The sequence below is a fragment of the Sus scrofa genome, chromosome 8, assembly GCF_000003025.6.
Source record: "Sus scrofa isolate TJ Tabasco breed Duroc chromosome 8, Sscrofa11.1, whole genome shotgun sequence".
In the NCBI taxonomy this organism is placed as follows: domain Eukaryota; kingdom Metazoa; phylum Chordata; class Mammalia; order Artiodactyla; family Suidae; genus Sus; species Sus scrofa.
The window spans coordinates 50,382,527-50,404,827 of NC_010450.4; the positions used below are offsets into that span (position 1 = coordinate 50,382,527).

At 35.2% G+C, this 22,301-nt stretch overlaps 1 protein-coding gene across 4 annotated transcripts in view; it reads right to left on the reverse strand.

Moving 5' to 3' along the window:
* Positions 1-22,301, reverse strand: part of FSTL5 (follistatin like 5) — a 788,662-nt gene that overhangs the window by 118,255 nt on the left and 648,106 nt on the right. For all 4 annotated transcript variants that reach the window (XM_021101310.1, XM_021101309.1, XM_021101308.1 and 1 more), the window contains exons 9-10: positions 21,129-21,290; positions 15,793-15,927 (exon numbers count right to left, since the gene is read on the reverse strand). In XM_021101310.1, coding sequence (XP_020956969.1) covers positions 15,793-15,927; positions 21,129-21,290 — 297 coding nt within the window. The remainder of the gene's footprint in view (positions 1-15,792; positions 15,928-21,128; positions 21,291-22,301) is intronic.

Sequence of the window (22,301 nt, forward strand, 5' to 3'; positions counted from 1 at the left end):
CAAAATGTTTTCAGAATAGTCTCTGTGGCCAGAATTGTGTACTGGCCAACATTGAACCAATCGGTCTGAAGTAAAATTTGCTCAAGGGACCGCAGAAGCATGAAGGTGACAGATTGCCTTTTATCTGTTATCATAATGGAATCTTTTTCTGTGTCAGTTTTGGTTTAATTCAATGGTTACAAATTACCAGGTATAAGCAGCCTAAGGCATAATTTTAGACCTTAACTATTTTAATACAATTATTTATTATGAAAAATAATATTTTATGAAAGTACCAGTTTTCGTCTTAGAGGTTTAAATAGGCTGATAAACCAAGAAACACTATCTTTGGGGAAATACAATTCTATCAAATGCTATTCAAAATAGTAGAGGAAAATGATTTGACTTCATATTGAAGCATCACATTAGTTGTATTCCAGCAGCTCTCTGGAACAAATTTTAGTAATAAATATTCCATTTTGTAATTAAATAGTAAACATACAAAATTCTTTATACACTTTATATACTATGTTGGCAATTTGAATTTTTGTTTATTATAGTAGAGTTGATTTACAGTGTTTTGTCAATTGCTGCTTACAGCATAGTGACCTTGCCATATGTATATCTTTATATCTAGAGTAACTTTATATCTAGAGTAACACTAAACAATGAGTATATAAAAAAGAATTTTTACCTTTGCAGTAATATAGCATATAAATAACTCATAATCTGACTTTTTCCATTCAGGAACTTCAAAGCCTCCCTTAATCTGGATCTATTCAATTATTCATTCTCACCATGTATTGAAAATTCCCAACAAATATTTGTATGATTATGTGACACAAAGTTAAAGAAACCCATCAGGTACTTTGTGAGTACTCTCTCAGTTGTCATTCTTTTAAGTCTTCAGCTATAGAGGCAACTCAGTTGGAATGTGATGATCTGTGCTGCAATTTTATCCCACTTGGTTTGAAAATCTATTCTAGCAATTGTTATTTGACCATGTATTATAGTAGTCCTTCCCTTCTACCTGCACTAAAAACCTTTCTGAAAGGGCAGGATTGTCTTGATCAGTGTTAGCCATATGCCAGCAGTATGTTTGTGGGTTTCTTCTTTCCTCAGTGACTCTTTCATAGGTGCAAACACAAATGAACACACCTATTGTTCTCTTTAGCTATTTTGTTCCTCTTACAATGAGCCCATTAACTTTATGCATTTTGTAAATATCCCTTTTCTAACAGACACTTAAGAAACTAATAAGTTTGGGGTAACACTGAAATAGCATTCCTGCACTTGGGAAGGTAACTCAGTTTCACACACATTTAAACTACCTAAATCATATTAGAGCCATTGTAAACATTATTTAAATTAAGTTAGTTTGGTTGCCATGGAAATATGAAAGTAATTAAAAGACAAATTAAAATGAAACTAAATTATAGACAAATATTAAGTACATGTCAGGTTCTTCCTAAATAACTTCTGAATGTATGATAACTCAACATTTCTTTAATACATGTGATTGTTGACTTTCAAGGCATATGCAAAATCAGCTCTAATAGATAATGTCAAAGTGCTTGCCAAAGGGAGATAAAACTGACATTACCACTTGGACTGGAAAATGATTCCTGTTTTTCCAAACCTCATCAAGCCTTGGTATTAGGCAACTTTTTAATTTTTGGCATTCTAGTGGATATATAATGGTGTTTTTTTTGTGATTGTAAAGTGTGTTTCCTTGAAAATTAATGAGGATTAACATTGTGTCATAATATATTTTTGCACTTCATCTTCCTTGTCTCTGAAAAGTCTTTTATTTTGGTGGGGGGGGCACACCAATGGCATGCAGAAGTTTCTGGAGTCAGAAACCTGTGCCACAGCAGTGATCTGAGCCACAGCAGTCACAATGCCAGAACCTTAACCTGTTACACCACCAGGGAACTCCTGAAAAATCTTTTTAAAACTACTGCTTAGGGAGTTCCTGTTGTGGCACAGCGGAAAGGAATCTGACTAGGAACCATGAGGTTGTGGGTTCGATCCCTGGGCTCACTCAGTGGGTTTAGGATCCTGCATTGCCATGAGCTGTGGTGTAGATCAAAGATGTGGTTTGGATCTGATGTTGCTGTGGCTGTGGCGTAGGCCTTGGGCTACAGCTCCAGTTCGACCCATAGCCTGGGAACCTAAAAAGCAAAAAAAAAAAAAACCAAAACGAACAAACTACTGCTTAGTTGCTTGGTTTTCCCTGGGTAGTTTCACCTACATCAGTCTATTTACCAGTCCATCTATGATACTAAGTTACAATTAGTTTTTTTATGTAATATCTTTAGTGCAAAATACTATGATTAGAATTTCTTAATCATACTGTTTTCTCTGATATTTTTTCTGCCTTTGAAACATAACCTTAAAATTATATTAATGTTAGTATAATCATAATTAGTAAAATATTGGATGTAATATTTAGTCTTTACTTGAATATCCTTATAATATTATATTAGAAAATAGCACCCATTTTTTTCTTTATAGTACAATCTTACTTCTCTGAATCCAAACAATACCTAGAAACACATACTGAATTTGTATTCGGACATGTTTCACACAAAAAAAATAAATATTTTATTCACTAATAACTTATTTTCTATTAAAATTTTACTTTTACTAAAATAATAAATTTAATAATTTTATTATTACTAGAAAAATTCCAAAAGTTTTATCATTATTCATACCAGAGCCTAGTATAAAGGTAATGTATTAGATGAACAGTATATCAATTTGGGGGAAAATAGTCCAATATAAAATTTTACTGTATGAGATAGAAAAGTGACTTTTAAGAAATTACATTATTTAATAAAATTTCACATGGAAAGTAATATCTCATATGTAACACAAATATAGAAATGCACACAAAGTTGAAAAATAAAGCAAATAAGGAGGCAGAACAATAATCGAACTGACTCACTCTTTCTGGCATAGTCAGATAACAATTAGCTCTTATCAGAATGCAGGTATCGGAGCAAACAGAGACTAACCTGGCACACGGATGTATAATCTGGGATCTTTGCACACAGTTGATAAAATGTATGGCTTCAATTAGATTTCACAAAATGTTAAGTCACCTCTCTTCTGACCCTCACCCTAGAGCCTTGGAATTTGAAGGGCACATTTGTTTTATTTACACTTCACACATTGACACCATGTTCTGACAGAATTCCTGCATCAGAGAACTCAATGAAAATCATGGAGTGATGATAATTCTATCCCCTTTTTGAACCTAAGTACAGGCTTCCCCACCATCTGAAAGTAGAGTGTTCCTGTGAAATCTTTCACAAGGTGAAATTGCAGAGACTAAAACACCTGAGGATACATCTTGCTAAGGGATGGACAAAGTAAATAGAGATAAAGCACAGATGTTCACAGACAGGGTTCACAGTTACGGTGGCCGATCTGCCGAGTGTGGGTCCAGGGAAGAAGCTTGGCGGGGCCCCTCTCCTGGCTCAGATGTTTGCAGCCTCTATAATACAGGTTGAATGCGATTTTTACTTGTTTTCTTCATAAAAATGAAAATCCTCTTAGGATTTCTTTGGGTTAGTGAAAGCTGATACTAACATAGGTCTTTTGTAAAAGCAAAGTGGCATACATCAAATTTATGAAAATTGGGGGCTACCTGTCACAGCTATTTTACAAAGGATTTGCCAAGCGTAATGTGTCTGGAATTATGACGATCAAAGTGAACCCTAACATTTTCTCCTGAACACCACTAACAAAATATTACTATATAGATTTTCTAAAAGTTTCATAGACATTTTATATTTAGCACTGTTGCAGTATATAAGCTTATTTAGTCTGCAAGCCTCAAGAAATACCAGTAAAATGTCATCCTTACTTGCCTAATTTAATCATAAAATAAATTAGGCAAATTTATTGTAATAGGAGAGGAGATAGGACTATTCCACTGAAGCTATATAATGCCCTGCTAACAAAATGTAGGCCATAAATCAAAATAAGAAAGCTCTGAGTTCTATTTTGTTTTGTAAGCAAGAGATGCCCAATTACTGATGATTGTTGTTCACCAGTCCATTTGATGACATTCAGATCACACAGCCTCCACTACTGTGCAAAAATGGCAAATGTGGTAGAAAACAGGTCCATTTAAAAATATTGAAAAGGGTGTTATTTTGAAAATATAGCCTTCAGACATAAAAATCATGAGGCCGATAATTTCAGCATGTTCTGGGTCAGCAGACGAAAAGATTTATGGAACAAGTTACTTCACAGGATGTAACAATGTCTTTGGCTAAATCAAGTGCACAAATATTAGAATTTAAGTAATGAAAGCTCATAAAATAATAAATGCATATCAAGCCTGATTAAACTAAACATGAGTCTGATTATCCTGTGCTTTATTTCATAATAAGATTACTAATATATAAATGTCTGTGACAAATATTAAATAAATCATTTTGGGGGCTTTTCAAAAGAGATACAAATTGTTCACTGCATGCTTTAAAATGTTTTTGGTACAGTGCTTCTATTGAATAATATAAATATTATATTTATTATTATTTTAAAAATTAACAATAGTTTTCATTTATTGATTTATTTCATTTTTCTCAAATATTTGTTTTCATTTGGGGTTTTTTTTTTTTTTTTTTTTTGTCTTTTTGCTATTTCTTGGGCCGCTCCCGTGGCATATGAAGGTTCCCAGGCTAGGGGTTGAATCAGAGCTGTAGCCACTGGCCTACACCAGAGCCACAGCAACGCGGGATCCGAGCCGCGTCTGCAACCTACACCACAGCTCACGGCAATGCCAGATCCTTAACCCACTGAGCAAGGGCAGGGATCGAACCCGCAACCTCCTGGTTCCTAGTCGGATTCGTTAACCACTGCGCCACGACGGGAACTCCTGGGTTTTTTTTTTTTTTTTTTTTTTTTTTTTTGATTCCAGGATTTAGCACATTACTATCAGGAGTAAAACACCACACTTGCTATGATGTCTACACCTTATCATTACCTATAGCTTTTCCGAATTCCTGATTATCCTATCCAACTCACATTGGTTAAGTGTAAAAATGATTATTAATCAATGACTGGTCTTTTTGGCTCCATCTATATTCATTGATAGGCTATGCTATTCATCTATTTATATTATTTTCCTAGCCTTTGTAAACATTAATAAGATCCTACATAAATTATCTCATTAAAACTATACAGCTGCTCTTTCAAAGCATTTTCTCTATTCTTTAAAAATAGGAAGTAAATGGAGACTGGAAAGGTTAATTAACTTGTTCATATTACCAGAATATGTTCCATTTCCAAAGTCTGTTATATTATATTTAAACTGCCTTTATATACAAAAAGAACATTTTAACCTATTTTAAGATCCTTTCCTCTACTATAAAAATAAGCAAATATTTCTTAAGCATTCATATGTCTTTTGAAATATTTAGGCATTTATGTATAGGCGGCTACATTTCACCATATTCCTAAACCTGTGTGTTATGAATTATACTCATAGCATTTTTATAATAATTATTAACTTATAAAAACACTATATATTTACCTAATTTGTTCATTCATGTAATCTGGTCGTTGAGTTTACCCATTGGAAATACTTATTTAGAGAACCATATTTAATTTTAGTTCATATTAGTCAACCAGTATTAAGTTATTGAAGTTAAGGAATGTTGCAATAGTCCAATATTTACAAAGGTAATATTGGCTGCGACAATGAAAAAAAGAAAAAATATATATACATGTATACTAGGATGACATATTCAGACATTATATCCAATATTTGCAAGAAGTTAGGTTAATCATACCCTTTACTAAAATCCCAGCAAGGTGTCACCTAATCCGTGCTCCCTGCTTAATGTATCTTGAGGCTTAAAAGCTTTCCAGAGCTGCCTGCAGTCACACTGCTCTTCATTTACCTTAATTCTGAAGATGATTTGTTGTCATCTGGGAATTGACTCCCCACAGGAATGGAAATGTATTAAGTACTTATACCATGTACAGGGTTTTTTCAAATAAACAATGTCCTACCTCTGCCTAAAACCCCCTCACATATTTCAAACCTTCTTCTTTCTAGTCCCTGTTGTTACAAGCACCACATAATCCTCTAGGGCCCTGCTCTTTTTCTTTCTTTCTTTTCTTTCTTTCTTTCTTTCGTTTTCTTTCTTTCTTTCTTTCTTTCTTTCTTTCTCCTTCTTTTTTTTTCTTTCTTTCCCTCTCTTTCTTTCTTCCTTCCTTTTTTTTCATTCTTTCTCTTTCCTTCCTTCCTTGCTAACCTTCCTTTTTTCTTTTTCTTTTCTTTCTTTTTTTTGGCCACTGCATGGCATATAGAGTTCCTTGTCCAGTGATCAGATCCCAGCTATGGTCACCACCCACACCACAGCTGCAGCAATGCCAGATTCTTCAACCCACTGTGCTGGGCCAGGATCAAACACAGATCCTGGAGCTGCAGAGAAGCCAGAGATCATGTTGAGTCACAGATGAGCCTCATCTAGGGTTCATCTCTACATCTCTTTGAATTTGAATCCTCTCTGTATACTATTTCACCAAATCTTAGTCATCAAATTGAACCCTAATGTAACTGTAGAGTATATTATTTGCAACGTATGTTTTTTCTTTTTCAGCTTCACCCACAGTGTATGGAAGTTCCCAGGCCAGAGGTCACATCTGAGCCTAGCTGCAACTTACACTGCAGCTGCAGCAACATGGGACCCTTAAACCCCTGTGCTCAGCCAGAGATCAATTCCGAGCTTCCCAAAGACAATGACAGATCCTTAACCCATTGCACCACAATGGGAACTCCCTTTGCAACACATTTTTGTAGTTCAGTTTATCGCATGAGAAAAACTCCAGTGAAGCTTGCCAACAAGTTGGGTCAGAGCTTTCCAATTCAAAAATTTGGGTACAATAAAAATCAGTTTCCTGGCCTGTGGTGCTTTGCTTGAATCTTTCTCTCAACAGTATAACATTTCTGGGAAATGTAGTATTAAAAAAAATGTGATTGATGCTGCTATCAGAGCTCAATTACACAGACAATAGCTGGATGATTCCTCTGAAGCCAAAGCCAAATAAAGTCTGTGTTGTGTCATTTATCCCAAAGGTTGTAAATCTTTCCCTGTTTTTTTATTGCTGTCTACATGGAATTGAATACCTCACTTGTCTGTGTCTTTCCAAAGGGAAAACAGAAGAAAAGCACCTTACAGAATAATTTTAAAAATATAACTGTGATATAAATTGACCAATGTAAGGGGGAAATAAAGTCTAGCAGCTTTTGCTTTGACTCTAGCAAAAGGAGATCCTAGCAAAAATACATATTTTTATTCGAAATATCCGAATAGCTACATTACTGGAAAAAATATATCCTTATCAGATGAGTTAACTTTTTAATATAAAGAGACATAATAATATTTTTATTTTGGGAGGGAGTGGGATGCATGGGCATTTTAGGGCATTTTTGGATGTAAATTTTTATATCCAGAATGGCTGGGCAATGGGACCCTACTGTACAGCACAGGGAAATATGTGTGACTGGGTCACTTTACTGTACAATAGAACTTGAAGAAACATTTAAAATCAACTATACTTTAATAATAATAATAAAGAAAAAATTACATACAGAAGAAAAATAATCCATGTAAAAAAGGAGAAACATAATAATATTTTATATTTGGATATGTAATAATACAGATGTCAGTATACACCATTTCTCTGGCTACATCTATCTCTGCATCTACTTCTATCTCTATACCCATCTATCTGTATCATTCATTTTAGAAACTCTATGATTTCTTACAATTACTAGATTTTCCAGTCTTAGAAAAATGTTTTGCTAAGTCTTTTGTCAATATTTCCAGCAAGGAGTAATTATTTTCAGAAAATCAGCAGGAGTCAGAGGAAGAGCTATTTTATGTCGAGCATTGTGGTGAGTGCTTTAGAATATCTGCACAGAAATCCCTTGGTAAGTTACTGTTTATACCATATTACCAATAAAGAAATTAAAGTGCAGAGAGGCTAAGTAAAAGCTCCAAATCCCAGGACTGCTATGTGTTGGAAAAATAATTCTAAGTCCTGTCTTACTCCAAAGTTCATGATCCATAGTAAATCATGCTTTTAATTTTTTTCATTTTTTTCATTTTTTTGCTTTTTAGGGCCACACCCATGGCATATGGAATTTCCCAGGCTAGGGGTCGAATTGGAGCAGCAGCTTCCAGCCTACGCCACAGCCACAGCAGTACCAGATCTGAGCCACATCTGTGACCTACACCATAGCTCACAGAAATGATGGATCCTTAACCCACTGAACAAGGCCAGGGATTGAACCCAAGTCCTTATGGATGCTAGAAGGGTTTGTACTGCTAAGCCACAACAAGAACTCCAGATCATGCTTTTCAGATATACAGTTGACACTTGAATAACATCAGTTTGAATTGTGCAGGTCCACTTAGAGGAGGATTTTTTCCATAAGTACACACTACAATACTACACAATCTGAGGTTGCTTGAATCCATAGATGGGGAACCACAGTCCCAGAGGGCAGACTTTAAAGTTCTACTCTGATTTTCAACTGCAAGGGGGTTTGCATTGTTCAATGTTCAACTATATATTATATCTCATCACTACTACAAGGAAAATAGACTTCCAAAATTGTTTATGGTAAAGGTAGTTAAGCCAATTTTTTTTTTTTTTTTTGGTCTTTTTGCCTTTTTAGGGCTGCACCCACAACATATGGAGTTCCCAAGTTAGAAGTCCAATCTGGGCTGTAGCCGACGGCCTATGCCAGAGCCACAGCAACTCTGCGACCTGTACCACAGCTCACAGCAATGCCAGATCCTTAACCCACTGAGCGAGGCCAAGGATTGAACCCACATCTTCATGGATGCTAGTCGGGTTTGCTAACGGCCAAGCCACAATGGGAACTCCAAGTCAATAACTTTTAATGTGTATGTAATGTGTGTGTAAAAGAAGAGTGAAGTCACATGGATGTGTCTGTTTCCTTTGGATTTTTAAGTATGTCTATCTATAAAAATACAACGTGACTTGTGTAATTAATATTATTATTTTTTTGTCCAAGAGAAGCCAGAGCAATCCTTAAATTAAGGCTTATGAAAGGCTGTAGTTTTCTCAGAGGTGCTTTCCACCTGATTTTGGTTTTCTTAACCAGAATTCTGACAGTTTATAGAGAACTAGGTAACAATACAAGGAAAACTGCCTATTACTACACAGATAGCTTCATGTTGTCAGCTTATTTTTTTCTACAGCTGTCAATATTCTATTCACTTTACTTATTTAGCTTCATCCTGGTTTTAATTATGTGCATGAGTTTCTAAAAATTGCTATTCTCACATGAACAACTCATATAATATGTGCTTAATAATGGTTTAAACAAACAACCTAAGGTTAAATCTAAAGCAACTAGAGGAAGAAGGAAAAACAAAACACAAAGTTGTACAAGGAAAGAAATCCTAAAAATAATGGCATAAATAAATGAAATAGAAACAAATAAAACAATAGAAAAGATCAGTGAAAATAAAAGCTGGTTCTTTGTAAAGATCAACAAAATTGATAAAATTTTAGTGAGACTCATCAAGAGAAAAAGAGGGTGGGCTCAAATCAATAAAATCAGAAATGAAAAAAGGCAAGTTACAACTGACACCACATAAATACAAAGGCTCATAAAAGACTACTACAATCAACTATATGCCAATACATGGACAACCTAAAAAATGGACAAATTCCTTTGAAGGTACAATCTCCCTAGATTAATATATGTAATATGTATATTGTATATATTAATAACATTATATATAATATATATAAACAGATTAATTACAAGTAATGAAATTGAAACTACAAATTAAAACTTACAATAAACAAGACGTAAAGGACCAGTTGGCTTCACAGGTAAATTCTATCAAACATTTAGAGAAGAGTTAATGCCTATCCTTATTACATTATTCCAAAAATTACAGAGGAGGGAACATTTCCAAACTCATTCTATGAGGCCATCATCACCCTGATACCATCATCATCCTGATACCAAAGATGTCATAAAAAAAGAAAATTACAGGCAAATATCACTGATGAAAATGATACAAAAATGCTCAACAAACTATTAGCAAATGAATGCAATAATACATTAAAAGAATGATAAGCAATGATCAAATGGGATTTATCACACAGATTCAAGAAATCTTCAATATCTGCAAATCAATCTGAGTGATATGCCACATTAACAAACTGAAGAATAAAACCATATAATCATCCCAAGATGCAGGAAAAGCTTCTGACACAATACTGATTTATGATAAAAACTCTCCAGTAAGAAGGCATAGGGGGAACCTACCCCAACATAATAAAGGTTATATATACCACAGAAAACATCATTCTCAATGGTGAAAAGCTGAAAGTATTTCCTCTAAGTTCAGGAATGAGACAGGTTATTCACTCTCACAACTTCTATCCAACATAGTTTGGAGTCCTAGCCATGAAAATCAGAGAAGAAAAAGAAATAAAATATATCCACACTGGAAAAGAAGTAAAACTCACTGTTGGCAGATGACATGGCACTATACATACAAAATCCTAAAGATGCTACCAGCAAACTACCAGAGCTCATCAATGAATTTGGTAGTGTCAGGATACAAAATAAATACACAGAAATCTCTTGCATTCCTATACATCAATGCCAAAAGATCAGAAGAGAAAGTAAGGAAACAATCTCATTTATCACTGCATCAAAAAGAATAAAATACCCAGGAATAAACCTACTTAAGGAGGAAATAACTGTATCCTGTACCCCGATAACTATAAGATGCTGATAGAAGACATCACAAATGACACAGATGGAATATATACCATGTTCTTGGACTGGAAAAATCAGTATTGTCAAAATGACCCTACTATCCAAGGCAATATACAGATTGAATGCAATCCCTATCCAATCACCAACAGAATTTTTCACAGAACTAGAACAAAACAATTTTAAATTTGTATGGAAACACAAAGGACCCTGAAAAGCTAAGGCAATTCCAAGAAAGTAAAACAGAGCTAGAGGTATCAGGCTCCCTGACTTCAAACTATACTACAAAGCTACAGTCACTAAAACAGTATGGTACTGGCAAAAAAGCAGAAATATAGATCAATGGAACAGGATAAAAAGCCCAGAAATAAACCAGAGCACCAATAGTCAATTGATTTATGGCAAAGGAGGCAAGAATATACAATGAAGAAAAGACAGTCTCTTCGATAATGATACTGGAAAAACTGAACAACTACATGTTAAAGAATGAAGTCAGAACATTCTTCAACACCATACATAAAAATAAACTCAAAATGGATGAAAGACCTAATTATAAGCCCAGATACCATAAAACCCTTAGAGGGGAGTTCCCTGGTGATGCAGTAGGTTAAGGATCCAGGAGTGTTGTCACTGCTGTGGCTCAGATCACGACCAAAACGTGTGATGGATCTCTGGCCCAGGAACTTCATCATGCCATGGATGCAGCCAAAAACAAACAAAACAAAACAAACAAACAAAAAATTATGAAGAGAAAACATAGGCACAACAATTTTCTATATAAATTGTGGCAGTTTTTTGTTTCTCCCTCCTAGAATAACGAACATAAAAGCAAAAACAGACAAATGAGACCTTAATAATCTAAAATATTTTTCCTAGAAAAAGAAACCATATACAAAATAAAAAGACAAACTACAGGATGGGAGGAAATATTTGCAAATGAAGTGACCAAAAGAGGATTAATCTCTAAAATAGATAAACAGCCCATGAAGCTTAATATCAAAAGCACAAACAACCCAATCGAAAAATGGGCAGAAGTTCTAAATAGACATATGTCTAAAGAAAACAGACAGCCAAAACACATATGAAAAGATGCTTAGCATCACTAATTATCAGAGAAATGCAAATCAAAACTACAATGCAGTACCGCCTCATACCAGTCAGAAGAGCCACCACAAACAATTCTATAAATAACAAATGCTAGAGAGGATGTGGAGAAAAGGGGACCCTCTTACACAGTGTTGGTGAAAATGTAAATTGGTATATACACTAAGGAGAACAGTAAGAAGTTTCCTCAAAAAACTAAAAATAGAATTACCATATGACACAGTGGTCCCACTCCTGGGCATATATCCAGACAAAACTGTAATTCAAAAAGATAGGCATACCCCCATGTTCATTGCAACACTATTCACAAAATCCAAGATGTGGAAACAACCTAAATGTCCATCAACAGAAGAATGGATTAAGAAGATGTGGTATATTATAAATAAAATATCACCCAGCCTTAAAAAAAAAAAAAGAAATAATGCCATTTACAGCAACATGGACAGGCACAGAGATTATCATACTAAATGAGGTAAGTCAGAAAGAGAAGGACAAATACCATATGATGTAACTTATATGTGAAATCTAAAATACTGACACAAAAGAACCTATCTATGAAACAGAAACACACTCACAGACATAGAGAACAGTGACCGCCATGGGAGACTGAAGGTAGGGGAGAAATGGACTGGGAGTTTGGGGTTAGTAGATGCAAACTATTATATATAGAATAGATAAACGAGATCCTACTGTATAGCACAAAGAGCTATACTCAATATCCTGAGATAAACCATAATGGAAAAGAATATAAAAAATATGTATATACATATATATGACTGAATCACTTTGCTGTATGGTACAAATTAACACAATGTTGTAAATTATCCACATTTAAAAAATAGTTGTTGGGTTGGCAAATTAAATAAAATAAGTAAATAACTGCCACAAAAATGAGAACATGTTGTGTATACATTCAGCATAATTTTATTCATTTTTAAAAAGAAGGAAATACTACCAAAAACATAGATGAATGTAGAAGACATTACCCTAATTGAAACAGCCAGTCACAGAAAGACAAATACTGTGTAGTTGTGCTTATAAGAGGCATCTAAAAGACTTCAATACCATAAATGCAGAAAATACAATGCTGGTAGATGGAAAAGGAGATAAGGGAGAAATGGAGAGATGTTCAATGCTTATAAAGTTGTGATTATGTAAGATGAATAATACTGGAGCTGACTGTGCAAATTAGTCCCCATAATAGACAATGTGGTGCTGTGAACTTAAAGATATGTTAGGAGAGTAGACCTTAAATATTCTTCCAAAATTCCTTTATTCTTTTAAAAAATTAAACATGTTAGCTTACACTATCCTTGAAATTGTCACTTTTTTTTTTTTTTTTTTTTTTTTTTTTTTTTTGTCTTTTTGCCATTTCTTTGGGCCGCTCCTGCGGCATATGGAGGTTCCCAGGCTAGGGGTCGAATCTGAGCTGTAGCTGCCAGCCTACGCCAGAGCCACAGCAATGCAGGATCCGAGCCACATCTGCGACCTACACCACAGCTCACGGCAACACCGGATTGTTAACCCACTGAGCAAGGGCAGGGATCGAACCTTCAACCTCATGGTTCCTAGTCAGATTCGTTAACCACTGCGCCACGACGGGAACCCCTGTCACATTTTTAAGTATATGAGTAATACCTATAAATATTTCTCCTCCAAATTTAGAAAACAAAATTCTCCAAATCTTTCGCTTGTATTTTTTCTTATAAAATGGCTTTGCAGGTTCTATAAATATGGGTGTAGTCAAGACTGCACCACTAAATCTTATAAAAATGATACTTCTAATTTTAATATCTATTGCTAACATAATCTCAAAAATTATTTAAATGTATTATTTTGACTTGTAGGAATTTACAGTGATAAGTAAAATAAAATGAAAGCATGATTTCGTAAGCCATTTATAATTCAACAAACACATCCATATGACTAAATTTTATTACATCTTCCAGTATTTGAGAAATATTTTTCTCAAATTTACATGCTGGTAGATTCATTGATTAAATGATATATGGTCAGGTGTTCCAATTATGTAATAATATTTTATGTATTAAAAAATATGGAGTTCCCGTCGTGGCGCTGTGGTTAACGAATCCGACTAGGAACCATGAGGTTACGGGTTCGGTCCCTGCCCTTGCTCAGTGGGTTGACGATCCGGCGTTGCCGTGAGCTGTGGTGTAGGTTGCAGACGCAGCTCGGATCCCGCGTTGCTGTGCTCTGGCGTAGGCCGGTGGCTACAGCTCCGATTCAACCCCTAGCCTGGGAACCTCCATATGCCGCGGGATTGGCCCAAGAAATAGCAACAACAACAACAACAACAAAAAAGACAAAAGACAAAAATAAATAAATAAATAAAAAATAAAAAAATTAAAAAAAAATTTAAAAAAATACACAACCAACATTAAAAGAAAATTAAAATACCAAGTTCAAATTAAAATCTCTCTCATCATAAAGGACTAAGAACACTATAGTGTTCAATTGCTTGTCACCCAAGATGAATTTTTAACAGGAAATGAATTGCAAATTTGTATTTAGCATAATCACACAAAAAAAGGGTAAAGAAAATATGGTGGCCCTCATTCAGCTCACTAAATCCAGTTTTCTTTTCTGTTTTTCTACCTTTAGGATTTTATTTTTAAGTATTTGCTCATAATGATGCTTGTCCTAGCCAAGCCAAATATAGATACAGATATGCCCAGTAGTCAGGGCCTGGATAAGATCCTTTAATCTCTCTGAATGGATCCCCTCATCTCTACACACACTCATTGATTGAAAGAGGAATAAGAAAATTCCTGGGTCACTGCTTTAATACTGTCTAAAGACTGGGTTTAGAAAAGTGAATAGAAAGGTCCTCAAAATGTCAGGATCCCTGAAAAAACATTGGAAGTATAGTGCAGTGTAACAGACTAGATTTTGGAGTTAAAAACAGTCATTCTAGTTGCATCCAGACCCAATCCCATCTGTGGCATATGAGGACCAGGGGAAGAAAGCATCTGCCTGTTTGCTTATAGAGCTCGCCCTTGGTAAATACTACAATCATCCTTTGAGTTCTAAACAATTCATCTGTAGCCCCCAAACCATCCTTAGCTTTCCTACCCCATCCATATCCTTTTCACCAAGTAGTAATTTTTGTAAAATACAGTACATCTGTCTTAAAACCTCATGAGACAATTAGGGGACACATGTAGTGATGACAAAGGGTTTCTAGTGGTAATCAGAGCTGGTAACCCCCAGCCTACTCGGGGGCTGTTGGTATCTGGTCAGTGGATATCTCAGGTTGGCAAGAACCAGTTATTTCTCTGCCTGCTACAGGCCTGAGGCTGCCAACTCTTGACACCTTGGGGCCATTTATTTGGTGCAGAGTGTCACTTCTGTCTGAGAAAAGAAGCAAGGCCTGGGGGTCAGAGAAAGGGGAAGGGGTGGGAGCCAGTACTGAGTGCCTGCAGCACCTGGGCCACCAACTATAATGCAACTATGAGAAAAAGAAGGACAATAATGTATTAAACCTATAGGAAGCCCCTTGGCTGTATTGTGAGACCTTGAATCCTAAATAATTTTGAAGAGGGATTTTGCAAGGGATTTAATTTCCTGTATGAGCAAATGGGAGTACAGGATCCCAAATATCTTATATACATGCACAAAGGAAAAACATTTTAGTGTTGTATTAAAAAGTTCACAATCTTGTTTTTTAATCCTTAAATTTATGTTTACTACTTTAAGGATTCTGTCCTCCAGCATATGAAAACTGCTTTTTGTTTGCTTGAGGTGTTTTTGTTTGTTTGTTTGTTTTTTAAATGCACTGCTCAATTCACAGCAGTTTCTGGTGCCTTGCTTTTGTAAAAGGCTCAGTTGAGTATGGTACGTGTGTGTGGGTGCGCACCCGCAGACGTGGGCATGCAGTCAATACATACGGGTCTTTCTAGCAGAGTCTTCCACAAAAAGCGAAGAGATGTCTTCATCCACCCCTGCGTCGTTTTTTGCGATACATGTGTATGCTCCTGTATCTTCATAGCGCACATTGCTGATATGAACCTCACTACCATTTGCTGAAAACAGAAGGCAAACGCTACTTGTAAACTCAAATTTCAGTTTTGGTACAGTGACTTCTGATTACATACTCAAACCATTCTCTGAGCTTGTCCTAATTAAATTATTTTCCTTCCTACTCCCATGCTTTGGACACATGCCAAATTATTCCAAATGCATTCAAGTGTTTCATAAATTCCGCTGTCATTTGATTACCAAGATCCCAATACTCTATATCACATGCACACACACTCTTTATTTTATATTCATTTTCTATTTCCTACCTTGCGTAAGAAGTGTTACATGTTGATAATTACCATTTCATTTACATATGTATTTTTAATATGCTGAATCCACTTTGCCCTTACCTTTTACAACATGTTTAATTGATACCAATATGGTTCTTTTACAGGAGAATACATGCAAAAAGACATGTCATAAAGGAATTAAGTGAGCTACATCCTGCAAGTATAATACAATGCCATTTAGCAAGCATATTACTGTCTGCATTATATATCTGGGATTATTAGGTATGGAAGACAGAGAAAATAACTCATGATTCATCTGAAAGGTTTTCAATCATTTGCAAGATATATATCTAAAACAAAAAATATTATAAAATGGAAATCAATGTATAACCAAAGGGTTAAGGGAATGACTAATCCACCTTTAAAATCTTGGTAACATTTGAAGCTAATCTCTGAACAATGAGTTGCATTCCCCAAAGTGGAAAGCGGGGTGTAATTAATCATTTAATGTACGTTGGCAATATATGAGGTGTTTTTACATGTATTATTTCTTAAATATCCCAGATAATTATCTATCAAATGAGGAGTCTGAGACACAAAGAATAATCTTATGCTCATCACTCACCTCAAAAGCAAGGGCTGGACTCCTGTTCTTATCAGACCCTAAGTTTCAGTGGAATTTTGTTTTGTTTTGCTTTTGTTTGTTTCTTTGTTTGTTTGTTTTTTACCACTGCACTGCACCTGCAGCATATGGAATTTCCCTGAATAGGTGTTGAATCAGAGCTGCAACAGCCCACCTATGTCACAGCCACAGTAATGCCAGACCTTAGCTACATCTGTGACATGCACTGCAGCTCATGGCAACACTGGATCCTTAACCCATTGAGCCAGGCCAGAAATGGAACCTGCATCGTCACAGATACTCTGTCAGGTTCTTAACCTGCTGAACCACAAGAGGAATTCTGGGTTCCATGTTTTTCCTACTTATTTGTTTAGATTCCCTTCTTTTCTTTTACTTTTTTTTTCTTTCTGCCTGCCTCCATGCATGTTTGTACATGTGTTCTGTGTTATCCAATCAAGAACATCATTCACTATGTGCAGTAGAAAGGAGTGTAACTCTTCGTGACACAAAAGGAAAAAAATCATTGGTGTGGCTGTTGGGAAAGAAGGTAGAAATCCAAGGGGAAATGAGCTTAAACAGCATTCCTGGGAGCCAGGGGCTCCAAGGTATGTGTTTGGAATATGGAGAGGCAGCAGTTATTTAGGAAACAATATCAGGGATATCATTTCCACCTCCTTCTCAATTTACAAATATCACTGCACACCTCCATCCCCTCCATCCTTTGTTGTGGATCACTTCTCCAAAAGAGTTGTCAGGGTTTGGGAGGATGAAAAAGGCCAGATGGTAAAAGTCTTAGGCTTTGTAGGCTCCAGAGTCTCTGAGGCAGCTGCTCACCTCTGCCATAGCAGCATGAAAACAGCCACAGACAGTTTTTTAAAAATGAGTGTGGATGTGTTCTAAAAACAAAAATAAAAATAAGCAAAAATGGCTTTATTTTTTTAAAAATATGCAGCTTTCCAGATTGGGTCTGTGGGCCCTCATCTTCGGACCCCTGCTCTAAAAGATGAAGGGGTGAACAATATATTTAGGTCCAGATCAGCTTCCTCTTTTCTGTGACACGTGGTTCTCTCCAAAGACCATACATTTAACCTAAATGCTATGCAATTTTTTGAAACCACAAGTTAATTTATTTCTTCTTCAAATCCTCTCTTCTCAATATTTTCATGTGTTCTTCTAACCTATGTATGCCACTGTCTTTCCCTCTTTCCCTACATAGTCTAGCCTTTCTGAATGTTTTCTGCTTTATGACCAGAACTACTTATTTCCTGGTCCGTTGACCCTACTGATACATCTGCCTTTGGAACTAGAACAAGATGATATATCTTTGCTCCTGGTTCCCAGCACCTACATTTTGAGTAAATTATTAGACCATTACATATGCAAATTTACCAATTTTCAAATTCACCATTTTCAACTTTCAGGACTTTACTGATAGCTATTGCACTTGACCTTTATAGTTAGATGCATTTCATATCCTACTCCACTTTTCTTTCAAACTTTACCCTTTGTTTGATGTTTCCCAGCATAATACCAACATCTCATGCCATGCAAGTGGTCTTGCTCTTTAAATTATAAAGTATATAGAAGTGATTAGAAAGTAAACTCAAATCATCTCACAATAAATAACTGCACCAAATCATCATGTGTACACCTTAAGCTTATGCAATTTTATATGTCACCTGTGTTTCATAAAAGCTGGAAAAGAAATAAATTAAATTCTCGAACCTCCAATTTCCATCTATATCTTCAATTTCATGTACTTCTCAAAGAAATTTTCTGCCCTCCTTTCCAAGGCAATCTCCCCTCTTTTCTTGCTGATTTCTGCAATTGTTTGTCCTTCCCTGCTCCATTATCCAGACATCTTTCTCTTTACCAATATCCGTTCAAACCACAAATCATCCAAGAAGAAAGAGATACCTTCATTAGTTTTTAACCTTCCCATCAGCAGCTACTACTTTTTGTTTTTACTCCTTTCATAATTTGGAAAGATATTTTTATACTTAACTCCCTCTCTTTTTCATTTCTAAGCCCAGTGAAGAATAATTTTCTAAATGTCACAAGGACAATTGAGTCACTAAGCTTTGAATATATTTTAATGAGCTTCCTTGACCTTTCTATGCACATAGCATTGTTGACCTCTTTTCCATCTTTGGCTTTCTTTTCTTCCCTTCTGTAATATCACCTGGTACTCCTGCCTCTTTGCTAATTATTAGTCTCCTTCTGATCTTGATCTTATTTGCAGGTCTTTAAAGTAATTCTGCTCTTATAGAACTTTTCTTTTCATAAACACATCATCTCATCTATTGCCACAGTTATTCAGTGAGTGGTGAGACTTGGACCTCACATAGACATGCTAAATAAGCATCTGATGAAAAAAAAAAAGGATAATTAAATAACACAGAATTTGGTAATATGTAATCACATACAAATTCCACATGAAATGTCACCCTCTTGTGCCCTCCAGATTTATCTCAGAGGTTGTATTCCCTACTCACTTTTATTATTTGTCATAGTTTCTCAAAATTTTACTGATTTTCTCTTATTTTCTATAAAAGATAATAGCTATTTGACAAAGGCCCCCACTTTTTCAATGTTGAGTCTAGAGTGTAACCAACTCCCCAAATTTACCTTCCTGTATATTCCTGGGGACAAAGATATTATGTCTTCATGTAATATGGCTTGCTGTTACCAAATGGGCAAGAGATGATAAAATCAAAAGCTAATTAGACTTTTCTTCAATGTAATTTCTGCTAATCAGATCAATTCTCTCCTCAGATTATAGAAAACAGGATGTAATCAGTAGATATAAACATGTAATTTTGTCAAGCCTACTTATGTTAACATGGAGATTGCCAGGATTCAGCTTTTAAAGGTCAAAAGAACATTCACGTCGTATTTGATCTGCAAAAAATAAGTAGATGTTTCTAAAAGATTTATTAAAAATGCATACTGATATAGTGTATTCAGGCTCTACTTTGAATAGTAAGAACAGCCTATTCTTTTTTTTTTTTTTTTTTTTTTTTTTTTTTTTTGTAATGGCTACACCTGCAACATATGGAAGTTCCTGGGCCAGGGATTGAGTCTTAGCCACAGCTGCCACCTATGCCACAGCTGCAACCTACATTGCAGCTTCAGCAACAGTGGATTCTTTAAAACACTGCACTATAGCAGGGACTCTGAAAATTCTAGTCTTTCTGTTTTTTTTTTTTTTTTTTTTTTTTTTTTTTTTTGTCTTTTTGCTATTTTCTTGGGCCGCTCTTGCGGCATATGGAGGTTCCCAGGCTAGGGGTCGAATCGGAGCTGTAGCCACCAGCCTACGCCAGAGCCACAGCAACGCTGGATCTGAGCCGCGTCTGCAACCTACACCAGAGCTCACAGCAACGCCGGATCGTCAACCCACTGAGCAAGGGCAGGGATCGAACCCACAACCTCCTGGTTCCTAGTCGGATTCGTTAACCATTGCGCCACGACGGGAACTCCCAGAATTCTATTCTTACAGAAATAATTACAAAATGAAAACATATTCATTTCTAGCAGTATGAATTGAAGGACTTTAGAGACACAGAATAAAGGATGTAATGTCATACAACTCAGTAAAATGAATGGTCCTGAGCTACTCTTGACATTGGAAATAAGATGTGTACATTTCTGACTTACTAGAATAGTCAATGCATATGCAACTGCTTTTGCATTATTTAGATTATTTGACATTAGAAAGGTTGCCTGGTTTGTTTTTCATATACCACCCATTTATGAGGACTATAATCTATATAATGATTAATTATATCTAGACTATTAGAACATGTGGAATATTTTATACATTAGAATGCAAAAAGTCCATAACTTTAAAACAACATAAATGTGAACCATATTTAGTAATAGCTTGGTCTGTCTCATCATTTGCACGGTATGCTGCAAAATATTTCCTAAGGAATTTCTATATTATTGACACTCTCTGTATTACACCCTTAATGTATTATTTAAACATTTAAACAGTCTCTTCAGAAATCTATTTAATGGAGAGATCCAATTATTCTGTTCAGCATATCTGCTATAATTCAGAAGATAAGCTTTTAAAAGAAAAAAATTTAATATTTTACTTAACACAAAAATAATGACATAAACTAATCATTATGACAAGACTATTATTATTTAAAACATTAAAAATATCAAAGGACCCTATTTCAAATATAATGTCTTAGGTACAACCACATTTTTTTCATATTCATGACACTGTTTTGCCACCAAGACTCATTCTCTTTTTTCTCCAAAGAATATAAAACATGTTACAAATTTTAATATAAATTCCTACATTGTCATTTAAGAGGAAAAAAATACAAATATAAAGTACCTTGAAGCGTGAGTTGCTTGGACAGCTTTGGTGTGATATCAATTCCATTCTTCAGCCAGCCAAGCTGAGGGTTTGGTATGCCCTCTGCATGGCACCTGAGACTTGCAGTGACCCCAGGTTCTCTGGCCTGACTTTCTGGATACACCCGGATTACTGGAGGGACTGTAAGAAGGAATAGAAAAGAAAGTGACTCAGTGATCCATATTTGCCACTTGATTTTCCAAAACAAAGAACAATTATGAGAAAATTGCAATTATGCATTTTAATGCTATATATATATATATATATATATATATATATATATATATATATACATTTCCACAGACCTTAGTTTCCAAATACTATTATCTTCTAAAACATACCAGGGTTCCCTGGGTAAAAGCTACTCTGAGACTTCATCATGGAAAATACAAGCTAAGCCTGGAATATCTTGATTCGTTAGTTAAAAGTATTTCATATGGAAGGATAGAAACATATAAAAAATACAAAACCAGTTCAAAAGGAGCACTCATTTACCAAATATGAAATAATTTAAGGATTGAGATAATTATCAATTATAAAGAGTAATTAAATAAGAATCTATAAATCCAGTCATCTAAATAAATGAATGAATACATAAACAGGAGAGCATAAAAAGCTTTTGTTTACATAGCATCTTGAAAAATTAGGACAATTCCACTTACACACATGAAAAAATAAAATAGTTAGGAATAAATTTCACTGAGAAGGTATAAGACTTTTACCCTGAACACTACTACAAAACATGGTGAAAGAATTTAAAGAAAACTAAATAAATGGAAATATATCATTTGTTCATGGATGCAATTAATTAAGTGGTGAGATAATAAGAACTGGTAAGATGACAATACTCCAAAATTGACCTATAGATTAAAAAATTGATCTATAGATACAATGTAATCAGTCAAAATTCCTAATTGTATTTTTTTGTTGTTGTTGTTGCAGAAATGGAGGAGTTAATCCTCAAAGTCAAATAGAATAACAAGGCATAAAGATAAAAATATAAATCTATGGAAATCTATATAATTAGAATAAGGAGCACAGGGAGTACACACCGTGGCTCAGCAGAAACGAATCTGAATAGAATCCGAAAAGACACAGGTTTGATCCCTGGCCTTGCTCAGTGGGTAAAGGATCCAGCATTGCCACAAGCTG